This window comes from Neodiprion virginianus, chromosome 3 (genome assembly GCF_021901495.1).
Source record: "Neodiprion virginianus isolate iyNeoVirg1 chromosome 3, iyNeoVirg1.1, whole genome shotgun sequence".
NCBI lineage: Eukaryota > Metazoa > Arthropoda > Insecta > Hymenoptera > Diprionidae > Neodiprion > Neodiprion virginianus.
The window spans coordinates 2,756,155-2,770,491 of NC_060879.1; the positions used below are offsets into that span (position 1 = coordinate 2,756,155).

The following is a 14,337-nucleotide window of genomic DNA, read 5'->3' on the forward strand; positions in this document are numbered from 1 at the left end:
TTTTTTTATGATTTCGTAAACACTTTCAAGAAGAGCCACGCGAAGCAAAATAACAGCTCTTCGTTCTGCATCAAACTCAATATACCTATAATCATTATTCAGTATGCACTACTTGTATATAAACATATAGTAAGTTTTCTACGATTGCAAGAATAACTATGCTGTTTACATAATATTAATAATAATAATAATAATAGTAATAATAATAATAGAAATAACAATAACGACGGAAACTAGCCATCATGATACGATGATTGTGGAATATTCCCATGATATGCGATACGTCGATAACGATTGTACTACGATCACTATTTTGCTATAATTGGGTATAATGTGAAACTAACGATATATATTGATATTGATTATTGATTCGATATTTCGTAATGAACCACATTTTCTTGCTTGAATACTGATTGAACGATCGATAATTATTCTGTCTACATGTGCCTTCGAGAAACAAACAAAAAAAAAGCAAAAAAAAAAACGCAAAAAAAAGGAAAAAAATAACTATATATGAGATATAATATTATTATTACGATTGGGATACTAAGAATTAGAAAATAATCATTACAAGTATTTAATATAACACCCGGTAAAAAGAGAATATTACAAATATGATCCCTAGTACTATACTAAAGCAAAAAAAAAAAGAGAAAAATTTTCAAAAATATTATTTTATATTATACTAGCGACGATCGGTTAGCTAATTAGCTTATAATTGGGCTTCTAAAACGGACTTTAAAGGTTGATAATAAATTTTGTTAGGTGTTGGATGGGATTAGGAGAATCTAACTCAAAACAAAATAAGGATTTAAAAAAAAAAACAAAAAAAAAAAAAAATAATCAACAAAACGTTTATATATCAAAATAATACGCCAGGCAACTTAAGACTACGCAAAAAATTATAGGTGATAACAAATGTTAGTGTACGCAGTGTTGGGATTTGCTCGGGATATTCTATAAACGGCTTTGCATTTACGGAGAAAAGAAAAACGATGCATACAGCTGAAGAGTGAGAACGCAATCATTTTCGATTATGATATAATTTTACTTCTACCATTTTTTTTTTTTTTCTTTTTTCTTCTTTTTTTCTAGACACCTCGTGATATTTAGATTCTAAATTTTAATTAATGCTCTTCGATAATATTATATTATGCCATCCAAGTATTTAGACGATGACGTGCAGTGCTTTATTTTGTTGTATATTATATGATTCTATTATATATTGAAGGAAAACAAATTAATTATAAATTTTCAAAACTTTATAAAAGTATTTGCGAATTTACTTGAAATATTTTTTTTTAACGAAAATTTTCTATTTTCCTATTATTTTTGTTTTATTATTATTAAATTTTTTTTTTAAATTATTTCCTTCTACTCGGTTTTTCCCCATTTTTTTCGGCACGCTAAGAATTGTTATACTTCTAAAAAATTTAAAAAAATTTATTACATTATTATATTCTACGCTATATGAAATCTTGATGACGAATTACGAATTAGATTGTTTTATCTTTAATTCTTTTGTCTAAGGAATTTCTACCGCACACCAAAATTATTACTATTCGTGTTCTTGTATAATTTATAAAAAATGTTCAGACAGTGGTTTGGTTTCTATTGCAGCAACTGTTCTTTCCTCGGAAGATTATTTATTGAACAAAGTCACAAAATTCTTTGCTTACTCACGTGTGTATGACACACCGAGTATAAAACATCGTAGAATAAAGTCTTTAGCTAGTGATTTTATTCTATAAATCCTGTTGTATCTAGAAACATATATGCGATGAGTAATGTTTGAAATAAGACAGAGATGGAGAAAAAAAAGAGAGAAAACAAGCAGCGACAAGCTTTAACTAAAATATACACTCGGACGAACAATGACTATCTCAGTTTTAAATACATATAATATTATACTAAGTTACATTCCATTTTTGTTTAAAAAAAAAAATTTGAAGAAAAGGATAATTAGAAGAAAAAGAAAAAAAAAACGATGAAAAATTCATCGAGACGTAAATTTGATCACAAATTTCCTTTATAATACCTAATAACCGCACATACAGAACGTTGGCACGGTGTTAGAAAAATCGAATTTTAATTTTTTTTATTTTATGAAAGAATCCCATACCGGAAATAGGTTTCAAAAGTAGTATGCATATACGAATAACCCGGTGTTACATAAACCTATCCACTTTATACCAAACCACAAGTCATAAGATATTATTCATAAGAGAAAATGTAAGTTAGGTTTTTTGCACGAGAGTATGACTCTGTGCAGAGAGAGGCATGCATTTTGGCAGTTAAGAGAAATTCGAAGGGATACATGGAACGACGTATCGTAGGTAATACATAGTGTGTCTCAACCAAGGGAGCCTTGTGTTAAGTGCCTTCAAAATACGACTTAGAGTTAGGCTATAGCAGAGGCGCTGGGTGCACCTTTCTATAAACAGTTCAATGGTATTAACAATGTTGTCAAGTATGGAACGCTGCGAATTATACTTCGTACTAATATTATAAATTTTGTTAACATCGCTTTCCAAGAAAGCGACGTTCTTTTATCGGTACATTTTATTTATATTCCATTTACAATTTCTTCATTCAGCTTTCTTTAATATCGTTCCGTACTTGTGGACGTGTTACGTACTTCTATAGACACCAGTGATATTTTGTAAATTATTATAATTTACAAATAATAATCTCAATGTTATATTATAATACTGCCAATATCAGCTAAGTTTTCGAGCGCCAGAATGTGATTCTTGTATTGCTTCCATTATTTATTATAAACAGCTTTTAAGTACAATTTTTAAATCCAACAACGGTTATTCCTTTGTGTTATTTGTTTCTGTAATTCTTTTCTCCGTTTTCTTTTTACCCGTATAACAATTACTTGCAGGAATAAACAATGAGTGTTGGTTTGTCGAAGAAATAATTTTCGCTCTGACCAGCAGTTCAGAGTCTGTCGTTATGGTTAATATTTAAAGGTATAAAACCAACTTAGAAAAGGTTTAAGGTTTATTAAAACCGTGTCGCGCCAAAAAAATTCAACAGGCGGATAAATAATTCCCAATTTTTGCACCCAACATTCAATGTATAAAAAATTGTAATCAGTGGAGAAAAAGATGTTCGAGAAAAAAAAACAGAAAAGAAAAACACACACACACACACAATGTTGTCACACCGAAATAGAAATAGCGAATTACATGGCTTCCATAGCTCTCTTGTATCATGATATACGCAATGTTGAATAACGTTGAGAGTGGTAATTAGAATTTCAACTTACACAGTAATAAGACGATAATACAGCCTGCGTTACTTGCGATCTGTTGAACTGTTAGTTGTGAGGTATGCAGCGTGTGGTGCTTTTACTAAGGAAACGAATAGAAAAGATAAAGATAAATCGTGGAAGAATTGTGATGTTTAATATTTTACGAACGTAGGACATTTCCATTGAAAGAAGAAAGCCTTTGAAATCCAACCGATTCCTTATTCTTGATTAAATGTATAGGGTGACTCGGACAAGTGCCGTAGATTTGTAATCTAACTTAGTATAGTAAAGTATAAACTTAGCGACAAGAAAGGTAGTAAAAAAAAAAGAGAATCCGAAAAAATTTGCATAGGATGATTTGAGCATTTCGTTTGCAAATGTATTTTACATACCGATTTGTTATTTTAATCAATATTTTAATTGACATACAAACGACTTCTGAATCCTGAAATTATTTGTCTTTAATAACATTAGTTTTAGGGAAATGTGGTTTTGATTTTCCAATCAAAAACATGTCTATTATTATTATTTTTTTTTTTTTTATTGAACAAACATTTATATGGAAAAATTATATTTATTCGACATAATTTATATTATAATAAAATTTATTTTTAGACTAAAAATAATGGGCTTTATGTAAACATAGAATAATACAGTAGAAGTGATGAAGCCAAGCTTTAACATGGTAAGTTCTGTGATCCCTGGTTTCAAGATTTTGTTTGTATTTAAATGAAATATCGATGATGAATAACAATGGCTTGGAAGGCACAATACTTTTATATTTCCTTTTTGGAAATATATACACTTTTAAGCACCTCCAGTTGACGTGGAATTTTCTTATTAGTAAAATAAATTTACTATTCCTTTAACAAAGGAATTGTATTTTCATACTTCGAATCAACGATTTATATTAGTTGAGCACTTGTCTCAGACATCCATGTGTAAAGACACGGATTAACAATTGAGGCTTATACTCAAAATGTGTGTGGCACCTTCGCTCAGCGCCTCAAACACAAAATATATTTATAATCGTAATTATTTTCGCCATGTATTTGCCAACGAATATTAATACTTTTTTTTTTCTTTTTTTCATTTTATATATTAATATTATTTAGAAAGCTCATATTAATTACTATTATTAAACGATAATCTTTCTAGATACTTTTGCTTTGCGATTTTTATATTATACACACTTTGCTATTATCCTTTAAAAATATTATTATTGGCTTATATTCAAGACGTTGCTTAGTTAGAAATTTATAATAAAAGAAGCAAGAGATAATAAAGAGAGAGAAAAGAGAGAGAGAGGGGGAGAGAGAGAGAGAGAGAGAGAGAGAGAGAGAGAGAGAGAGAGAGAGAGAGAGAGAGAGAGAGAGAGAGAGAGAGAGAGAGAGAGAGAGAGAGAGAGAGAGAGAGAGAGAGAGAGAGAGAGAGAGAGAGAGAGAGAGAGAGAGAGAGAGAGAGAGAGAGAGAGAGGGAGAGGGAGAGGGAGAGAGAGAGAGAGAGAGAGAGGGGGGAGGGAGAAGGGAAAAGAATTTTACAATTATGTATAAACAGATTTATTTTGCTACTTATAAAAAAAAAAAAAAAAAAAAACCTTTATGTTGTGTTGTTTCAGTTTAAAACATTCCAAAATGTTTTCTTGTTTGTAGAAAAATCTTGTACTTCGATATCGAGCAAAATAAAGTCTAGGAAGGCAATTTCGCACTTTTCATTATGTGTTATTGATAAAATTAAGAATATTAAGAAAAATCGTACTCATGTTGAGTTAACGATCATTTACACACCTACAATAAAATTGGACAATGATTTTTTGATAGTAACAATTTGCAAATGAATGGAGCCGTTCATCATGTTTGAAATGCAGTTGTATTTAACATTTAAATTAGATTACCTTTAATGTTTCAGTTACTTATCGTTTATTTATTTCTTTATACTAAGTAGAAAGATTCGTTTCAGCGTGATTGTTATACTTAATGCAGATTGTTTAAAATGTGACTCCGAAAACTTCTCGTATCCTTATACTAATTAGAAGTGCTTCTTTTTTCAGCCTCATCGAGCTTCTACTATCGTTCGGAGCTGCAAGAGACGACTACAGACAAACATGGAATACAATGAAAGAGACTTGATGTAAAATAAGATGCATTGCGAAATGGAATTTGAAATCTTGATACGCCGTTAGAAACCTTAGTGTGATTGTAATAACGTGTGATATTTCATGTCTAACGATAAATCTTTAATTTATTCACTATGTCGACTAAAATTTCATTCGCAGCTTACGCTCTCTCCAATTTCAAATCGTGACGTTACAGATAATCTTTGTTAATTGTGATAGTCGTTCGTACCAACCACACTTACAAAGTAGCGATCGAGACTTAAGAAACCGTTACTAGATATGCTCGTTACTTGCTAGCTTGAATGTGGCATGGCCAACGCCGAGAATGATTCACCCACTAATTTTTACTGTGAATGATTACAGGATTTTTTGCTGCATTTGGTTGGAATACCGATGGAACGCGTCGAGGTTGTTCTTCTTCAGATATACCAGCCCCGCTGACCCCTCAGCGTCGCGCTCGACTTCACTGTCCCACCCGTCACGTAAGCAGAAACAACAATCGCACATTGACTATTTCGTCGCACGACCGTCGTCACAATTGTTCACGATGTGGAAAGTCATACAAAAATGCCTATATACTGAAACGGCATTTACTTTACGAATGTGGAAAAGCCCCTTCGTTTAGCTGCCCTCATTGCGTGTTCAGCTCGAAATATGAGAGAAATTTGAAAGCGCATATAAATCATCGTCACAGCGAAATACAACCTTAATTAATTGCCGTGAAACCAAAGAGCTTGAAAGGTGGTGCCAAAGATTTTTATTATTAAGAATATATTATTTTATGTTTCAAATTTCAAATTATTTTTCAGCTTGCGTACTCGACATGCGCCAAGCTGAACGTGCCATACTTCATAAATACTCACTCACTGAATTTAAACTTGCAGTTTGACGTGATTATTCAATTTCGTTTGATTAGAATATTTCAGTTGCCGCCAGACAGAATTGTACTCGGCATGTACAATTTGGTACTAATGAGTTACGTATGATATTAAATATCTCGCGCGTGCCAAATTTTATTTCTCTCCAATCGCAATGCGGCAAATTGTTGGTAATCTGGCAAAAAAGTTACCGAGCTGTTTGTAAAACAATTTGGATTTACAAATGTGATAAAGTTTTGCAGTGATCGTTACTCTGGATGTTCAACGTTCTCAAGTTGTGAATCGACTTAACTTGGATTATTCTGTTTGCGAATACCTTGTATTTTAAGGTACTCCATGTCTAGAGAAAACCACAAACTTGTGTGTTATTGAGAGGATTCGTAATTTACGTATCGTATGACGGAAAGTAATCTGTTAAAAGTTACCTTAGTAATCCGCTACTTAACAACAGTAGTGCGAGGCTAGTCATTACTATACCCTGTATAACGAATGAGAAACCATTGTTGAGCAGATTTAAATACCTTATCAATGGGGCTGTGAGAAACACGTTCCCATCTATAAAATTGACGATAATCAAAACGTGAGTTTTGAAATTATAATCTAAGGCTATGAAATCGTTTAATTTTTTACAAGCTTTTTCATGGATTTTTGTGAACCTATTGCCAATGGTTACTTCGCAAGTATATTTGGCACAAATATCGATGTGTTCTAGAACTTATATTTTTGTTCAAAGTTCAAAGGTATCTTGAAATATTTCTCAAAATACTATATTGCCGAATTGGCCTATTATTTCAGTTAGAATGAGAAGTAAATGGCACGAGATCTCCTGCACAGAAGAACGGTCAAGTTAAAATATGGGAGAGATTCGTACTTTTCCTTTCATTCGTCAAAACTTGTGAAGTATAAGTGTACTGACCTCTTATTACACAAGTATATTTATTGTGATATATCCATCATAATTTCATTGTGCGCTATAACAAAGTTTGCCAAATTGAATCTCTATAGTCTACGATCCCAAACCTGAAATGGCTACAACTAAATAAGTGATAAATTATTTGACTCGTCTCGTATAAGAATACATTAAGCAAAGACCAATGTGGAAATATCAAACAACGAACATTAATGTTAGAAGGTCTATAATTTGATGAGAATGACAAACTGACCAGTTTGAATATAAGATGCCAAATATTCCGTATATTATTATTACAATTTATTATATTTTTATTGTTATATTATAGGTGCTGTTTGCATAGTACAAGTGTCAAATCCTCTGCTAGTAAAGCTACAGGTAATTCAAAACGTGAGGAGAAATAATAAAACTAGCATCGCCCCAGTGATTTGACGAGCTATAAATAATATTTTTAACAAATAGACGGAAGTAGCGTGCCAAGTAAAATGAAATTAGTAGTAATGCCGCCAAGGTGCGCAAAACAAACTCGCTTCTAAAATCTTAGTCCATTCTTTGTAGAGAAAATAAAATCGAACAACTGTCATAACTGATAATGATCTGTTTAGCTTACAAATTTGAAAAGCTTCAAAATACTAAATTTCTAGCTCTCTCTTATATTAGTTTCAACTATCTAGTCTAAATGTGGCCTAATTCTCGTTCAATATGTCAGAAAATTTAATAAGAACCTGAATAGATCCTGACTTACGGAATACAATATTGAAACTAAAATATAGATTACATACGTATATGCAGTATAGTATAATATATTACATTACATTATGCCAATGTAAACGCTTTGACCTGAAATCATGTCGGTTCCGATATGAATTGAATCGTATCAACCGAATTGCTGCACTCAGCAAAAACAAAAAACTAATCAATGAACAATACAAATCTATATTTCAACACCGCAATATTATTATTGCTAATTCATCTCTGGTTTCAGATTTTTGTAGCTGTAGTGTAACGTACAACTCTTAAAAATGTCTCAGATTTGAAAATTAGTCAAACATAATGAAGAAACTCTTTTCTGCCGGATGACAATCCGTCGTAGCTAAAGCAGAACATCGTCCTTATACTTACCGACTAATCTTAAAGTCTGTCTTTCCACGATTTAGTCCCTGTCCACTTTTCTCACATCTAAACGTATACTCTAGACGAAATTAAACGTAGAACAAATCTATATCCGTTTCTAATCGTCAAATTTTATCTTTATCAAGTAGCGTTAAAACAGGTTCTTCTGAAGTAGATTACACGAAAAATATCCAAGCTATTGGAGGAATAGAGCTCTCTATGTACTTGTTCTCTTTATGAAAAAGAATTCTCTTAATTGTTTTCAGACTCAGATTTGAAACACATCGAAAATACTCCAAAATTATACCGTGTATGTAATTTAACTAGTCACAGAATTTGATTCGAAAGAAAGTTTCCAATCATTTGAATTTATTATCACAACTGTTGTCACTTCGAATATTCTATCCCTCTAATTACACGTCTTGTGCCAAATTAAATTATACTTCAACTTACTGTATTATTAAATTGAATTTTTTCTTCTATAATTGCAGAGAAAAACAATATCTACCTACTTCACTTAAACTTTCATAACTACGTACTTCAGCGTCTATGAAATACGTTCGTAAAGGTATTGAGAGATAGTGAACACGTAAATGAATTCAGCTTATTCGTAATATATATATACCATTGTCTCGGCTGAATATAAAAAAAAGAGATGTCTTCCATTTTTTAAATAATATAATCAGCACATTATAGAGTGGCCAAATTTTATTTGGCAACGGTGATAAATTGACGATGGTTGAAATAGTAATTACATACATTGTTATAAGATTATTATGGTTACCGATAACTTACGTGGTACACTCTCTCTCAAACTCATCGCTCTCTTTTATGTCAAATGCAATTGAAGATTATAAATAGTGTTTCACATCCCATAGTCTGAAACCACGAAGACTGAGTGACGAAAAAAAAAAAACAAAGAAAACCAAAATTATTCAAAGATATATTTGAATGAGTTGCATTAATTATAATATAAAAATTATTTACACCCTAAATTAATACGATCTAAGCAACGTGCTCTCTGTTACGAAATATTACTTTCAAATACCAAAGTGGAAATTCGATATTTTCTATTGATCTTAGTTAATCCCGATAGTGGTTCGGAATTTATTAGTTAAAAGTAATTTACATGGTGAAAAAAATTCATGAATATAATTTTGTTCAGTTTACAATTCCCTCAATAGAATTGTGAATATTAAGCATTAATGGGAAGCACAGAAAAAATTCGTATTTATCGATCGACTTTAACAAGTTTGTGATATTAATGCAAGCATACATGAGTTTGCAATTTTAAATTAAGACAGTATCGAAGATTTTTATTTTAGTCTTTACTTTCCCATACTTTGAAAAGTTATCCCTTATTGTTTGTTCATATTAATTTTCTTACTCTTCAATTTCCATCCCAACGACATTGAAGCAATACTCGAGCATCCTTTTATTCATGAATCGAGACACAAGTATATGTCTTTCATTCACATACGTACGATAAATGAATATAATAACATAGTTATTAAGTGGAATGAGATAATAATTAGATTTTAAGATCTATATATTTGAGGGAAAAAAAAATCGTTATAATCAAAGAAATGAATTATTACTTTTCAATAACTTAAGAAATATACAGAGGAATTATAACATATATAATGTATATATAAATATATAAATATATATATATATATATATGTATATATATGTATATATATATATATATATATATATATATATATATATATATATATATACATATTCATTATGAATTATGGTTTTACAATTAACAAAGAACATTATACGATAATCTAGTGTATAACTATATTATGTTAGCGAAACAACTCAAAATTGCTAAGAAAAAAAAATAAATTGTATTATTTATCATTGAGGATTACATCAATTTTGTTCGTGTCAACATGAGATCTCTGCCGGCAGTGGTTTACGGGTTACCTTATTCACAAACAGCAAAAAGTCAGATCAGATAATGAATTCCAAAATATGTAACTTTACATGGTTACATGCTCGTGTTAATTTTCTTACCCGACTATGATTTATACTGATGAATTATGTATTTTACATTTCAGAAAGAAAATTCTCGGACCAGCAAATATTTTAGTAAGCTTCAAGGAATGCTACACGATATGAGAAAGTCCCTAAATTCTCAACAAAATGGACACCACTAATAAGCGCAGAAGAAATAACACGAGTTTCAGCTTTGCTGAGTAGACATATACGTTAAACAATTGTGGAAAATTCTTCTATGCAATCTGTGATGCTAGGCATGAGAGATACTGTCTAAAAAGAAAGAATATCACCCGAATCTGTTGTATTTATTAACATCTCATCAAATACATAGATATAGTAATTATAAGACGTATCGTTCTTCGAGCATATCTCAATAAATGCTATGGTGAATAATGACCCCGGTAGCTGCAAAGATTTAATATAACGTGTTAGATATTTTTTTGGATTCTCAGTACATATTGATTTAATGTTATGTATTTTGTATTGATAAATCTTTATACTAACATTGTTCCTTTGCTTCTGTCTTTTTTCAGTATACCAAAAACAATATCTTACCGACGGAATGGCTCTGTACAACATAACGAAAGGGATTGTAATTCATGAGAAAAGGTTCCCCTGCGAGAGGTGCGGAAAAGTGTACAAATGGAAAGAATCTCTGTTCAAACACAGACGCATCGAATGTGGAAAGCCGCCACAGTTTGCCTGCAAGATATGCGGAAATCGATTTATGCATAAGCATCATCTTACCAAACACTTGGCAGCGATTCATCAGTTCCCGCCACTAAATGGGGGAGATATTATAATATTCAAATGAATGTTTCGTGCTCTGTTTATTGCTTATTTTTACAATTTGTATGTATCCGTTGAAGGGAACAATCTGATTACCCATTTAACAATTTCTAATTAAGAATGACTTGTTCTCAACTCTATACGTGGCCGTGTCGGCGATAAATAGCAGTTGTAACTGACCTGAGCGAAATCAATCCAGAGTTATTTCTATACGTTGTATGTTAAAACTCTTTCAAAACACTTCGAGCTGCGTTAGTTGTTTTTATTTTTAAATAAAAAGTTATTCCAATTTGTGTAACATTGAAATATTTCTTATGATTTCGAAGAGACCCTTTCTCTTTTACATAATGTGATATACTTCAATGTCGACAACCCTTGCTCATTCTGCGTAATAGAAATCTAAAATACTGTATCATAAACGAATTGTATGAGACCTTAAACTTTGGATATTTTGTTGAATTTTGCCATAATTATAACTGTTATAAATATCTTATACCGTGAAAGATTATTACTTGAAATAATTTCCTCTGTTCCTCCGACTGACTCGTTGGCCTAATATTTCCTTATTTTCGCTACTATCACTGTGTGTATTGCCATAAATTTTCATACTAACATAATTTTTCTTTTTCAGTATCCTTGAAGTATCGTCGATCACGAGGAATGGCTCTCTACAACCTAACAGAAACGATTTCATTCCACAAAAAGATATTCCGTTGTAAGGGATGCGGAAGAATGTACAAATGGCATGATTCTCTCATCAGGCACAGGCGCATGGAATGTGGGCTACCGCCAAAATTTACTTGCAAGATATGCGAGCACGCGTTTAAGCATAAGCATCACCTTGTCAGACATATGAGAACAATCCACCAATATCCGTGAGGGAAAAGGAAAACTCATAGCCCTTTAAATAAACGTTCCATACTCCATTCATTGTAGTTTCAGGATTTTTATATGTATGCATATTAAAAATGGAGAAAGTGATCTGTTATTTGAACAAACTATCAACCTCGAGTTACGTACTGACAATTTAATTGCTTGTGATGAGAATAGCTGTAGTAGACAGTTTATATTTTATTGAGTTCATTTCAACTAAAATCAACTTGGTGATATTTATCCTAGCGTAAGGCTTGTTTCTTTTGTCTTTGGGAACAACTATCAATAAAATTATACACACCCTGTTCTCTACATTTCTAGATAAAGATAAAACCTTTGGGTCGCCGGCCTGCGGCAAGCTTTACAAATACCAAAAAAGACTGGCTATGAATCAGCGTGCTGAATGTAGCGGGAAAGAGTTTCAGTACGGATAACCAATATGCAGTAAAAAATTCAAACATAGATACCATCTCCGACCTCATTCGGCTGGAATTCACACGATTCAAGCTCTGCTAACTGTACTTACCGGCAGCTTCCACAGCAATTTTTTTCATTTGAGATTTAGGCTTAGCGTCGATACCGATTGACCTGAACATGCATATTTTTTATATCTCTAAATTAATAAACTTGTAGTAAAGTAAATTCGTCGAAGTAGGTCCGGTAGAAATCGTTAATTTATAGTATCAACAAAGTTTCGGACGGACTACCTGCCGTCCATCTTCAGGTTAATTTTGACAACGTTCTGGCTTAGTTGTTAATAGTTGTATGGAGGAAGTGACTTGTTGAATTCCTCTGTAATGGCGCTACTATTAACAACTAAGCCTGAACGTCTTCAAAATGAACCTGAAGATGATCGGCGGGCAGCCCAATCAAAGCGTTGTTGATACAATAAATTAACGGTTTCTACCTGACCTACTTTGACGAATTTACTTTACTACAAAAAACGACAAAGTCGTGAACGCAACAATAATAAATGAATAAACTATACTTTATCTATATCCTGTTGTTATTATGTACAGATTGTATGTATCTATGAAAGTTATAAAATAAAATATTTGAACCGGTTGGAAAAAGAAAAGAGTAAATAAAAAAACCCTGAAGTAGGTAATATAGGATTATAAAACAATGTACACGACAATTGTGTACGAAAGTTTTTCTTTCTATTCTAACTAATGAAATATTTTTGTTTACAGATTGGTGGCCCGACGGTCGACGACCAGAAGATAGTCCGCATACTTGTCCGAAATGCTCAAAAACGTATGTGCAATTTGGAGCGTTGTATAAACATTTCAAATACTCTTGCGGAGTCCAACGAAAATTCTCATGCTCGGAGTGCAAAGCAAGATTCAAGTACGAGTACGAACTGATGCATCATTTAAGAAGAACTCATAAATTGATCTAATATATACGCGATTTTAAATAAAAAGAAACTGCTGTTTTTACCTATACTTCAAAACTATGAAACTTATGGCTGCATGTTATTTTCATCCGATTGGCATTTTTATAAGACAAATACTTTTAATCGAATGGTATCGAATAAACGTATGCTAAATTTAAATTGACCTTAGCAATACTTTAATTACTGAGTCATGGTAGCGGCTACCCAATATTGTTTGTTGTTGATTATTGATTAAAAAATATATCAGTCCCTCATACCCAAATCCTTTCTAAAAAATGAATTAATGCGCTGACTAGGGTCCCATATTTAAAATTTAAGTTGAATTTGATTAGAACATGTCGAAGTAAAGTATCCAAAATTGCGTAGGGTTTAACAAAACGATTAATTTTTTACACTTACGATGAAATCTGCAAACCACTAATCACTGCTTCGCTTTACTTGCCTTACTTTTTCAGTTTCAGCAGGTATGCGGTTTAGGAAGCGTGTCGGAGTGAATAGAATCCAAATCAGGAAGCCATTCGCATGTCATAAATGTGGAAATACGTACGTGTGGAAGGTTTCGTTGAATCGTCATTTACGAGAGGAATGTGGAAAAGCACCGCAGAACATGTGCAATTACTGTGGGAGACGTTTTAAACAGCGGGGAAGCCTGCAACGCCACAAATTGACCATGCACGTGCCTTTTTATTGATCAGACTACTTGATCGGACTTAATTGTGGAAAAATAAATATATTTGTTGATTCAGCGTTATGTCTGCGTATAAGTTTATTCTGAACCAATATTATGCAAACTGTTGCATATCCAAGTTGTATTTCTTATTGTAAATAATAAAAAGAAAAGAAACGTTCTTTCACGTGTACCAGTTGGATAAATTACAAAACGAGGATAATTTAGCGAATCAAAACGATGCTTGTACAGTACATAAAATTGAAAATTATAGACTGTGAATAAACTATATGAACCATTCCGAATTTATCCTGTAG

At 32.0% G+C, this 14,337-nt stretch overlaps 1 protein-coding gene across 8 annotated transcripts in view; it reads left to right on the plus strand.

Annotated features, from left to right (window-relative positions):
- The window catches only part of LOC124300357 (longitudinals lacking protein), a 101,964-nt gene that overhangs the window by 80,488 nt on the left and 7,139 nt on the right, over positions 1-14,337 (plus strand). Inside the window, exon 7 of one of the 8 annotated variants that reach the window (XM_046754383.1) lies at positions 13,148-13,371. The exons of 6 other annotated variants lie outside the window; for them this stretch is intronic. In XM_046754383.1, coding sequence (XP_046610339.1) covers positions 13,148-13,356 — 209 coding nt within the window. In that variant the 3' untranslated portion in view covers positions 13,357-13,371. Of the gene's footprint in view, positions 1-10,825; positions 11,577-13,147; positions 13,372-14,337 lie in introns of those variants that run through there. One more of the 8 variants, XM_046754362.1, reaches the window with a different exon arrangement.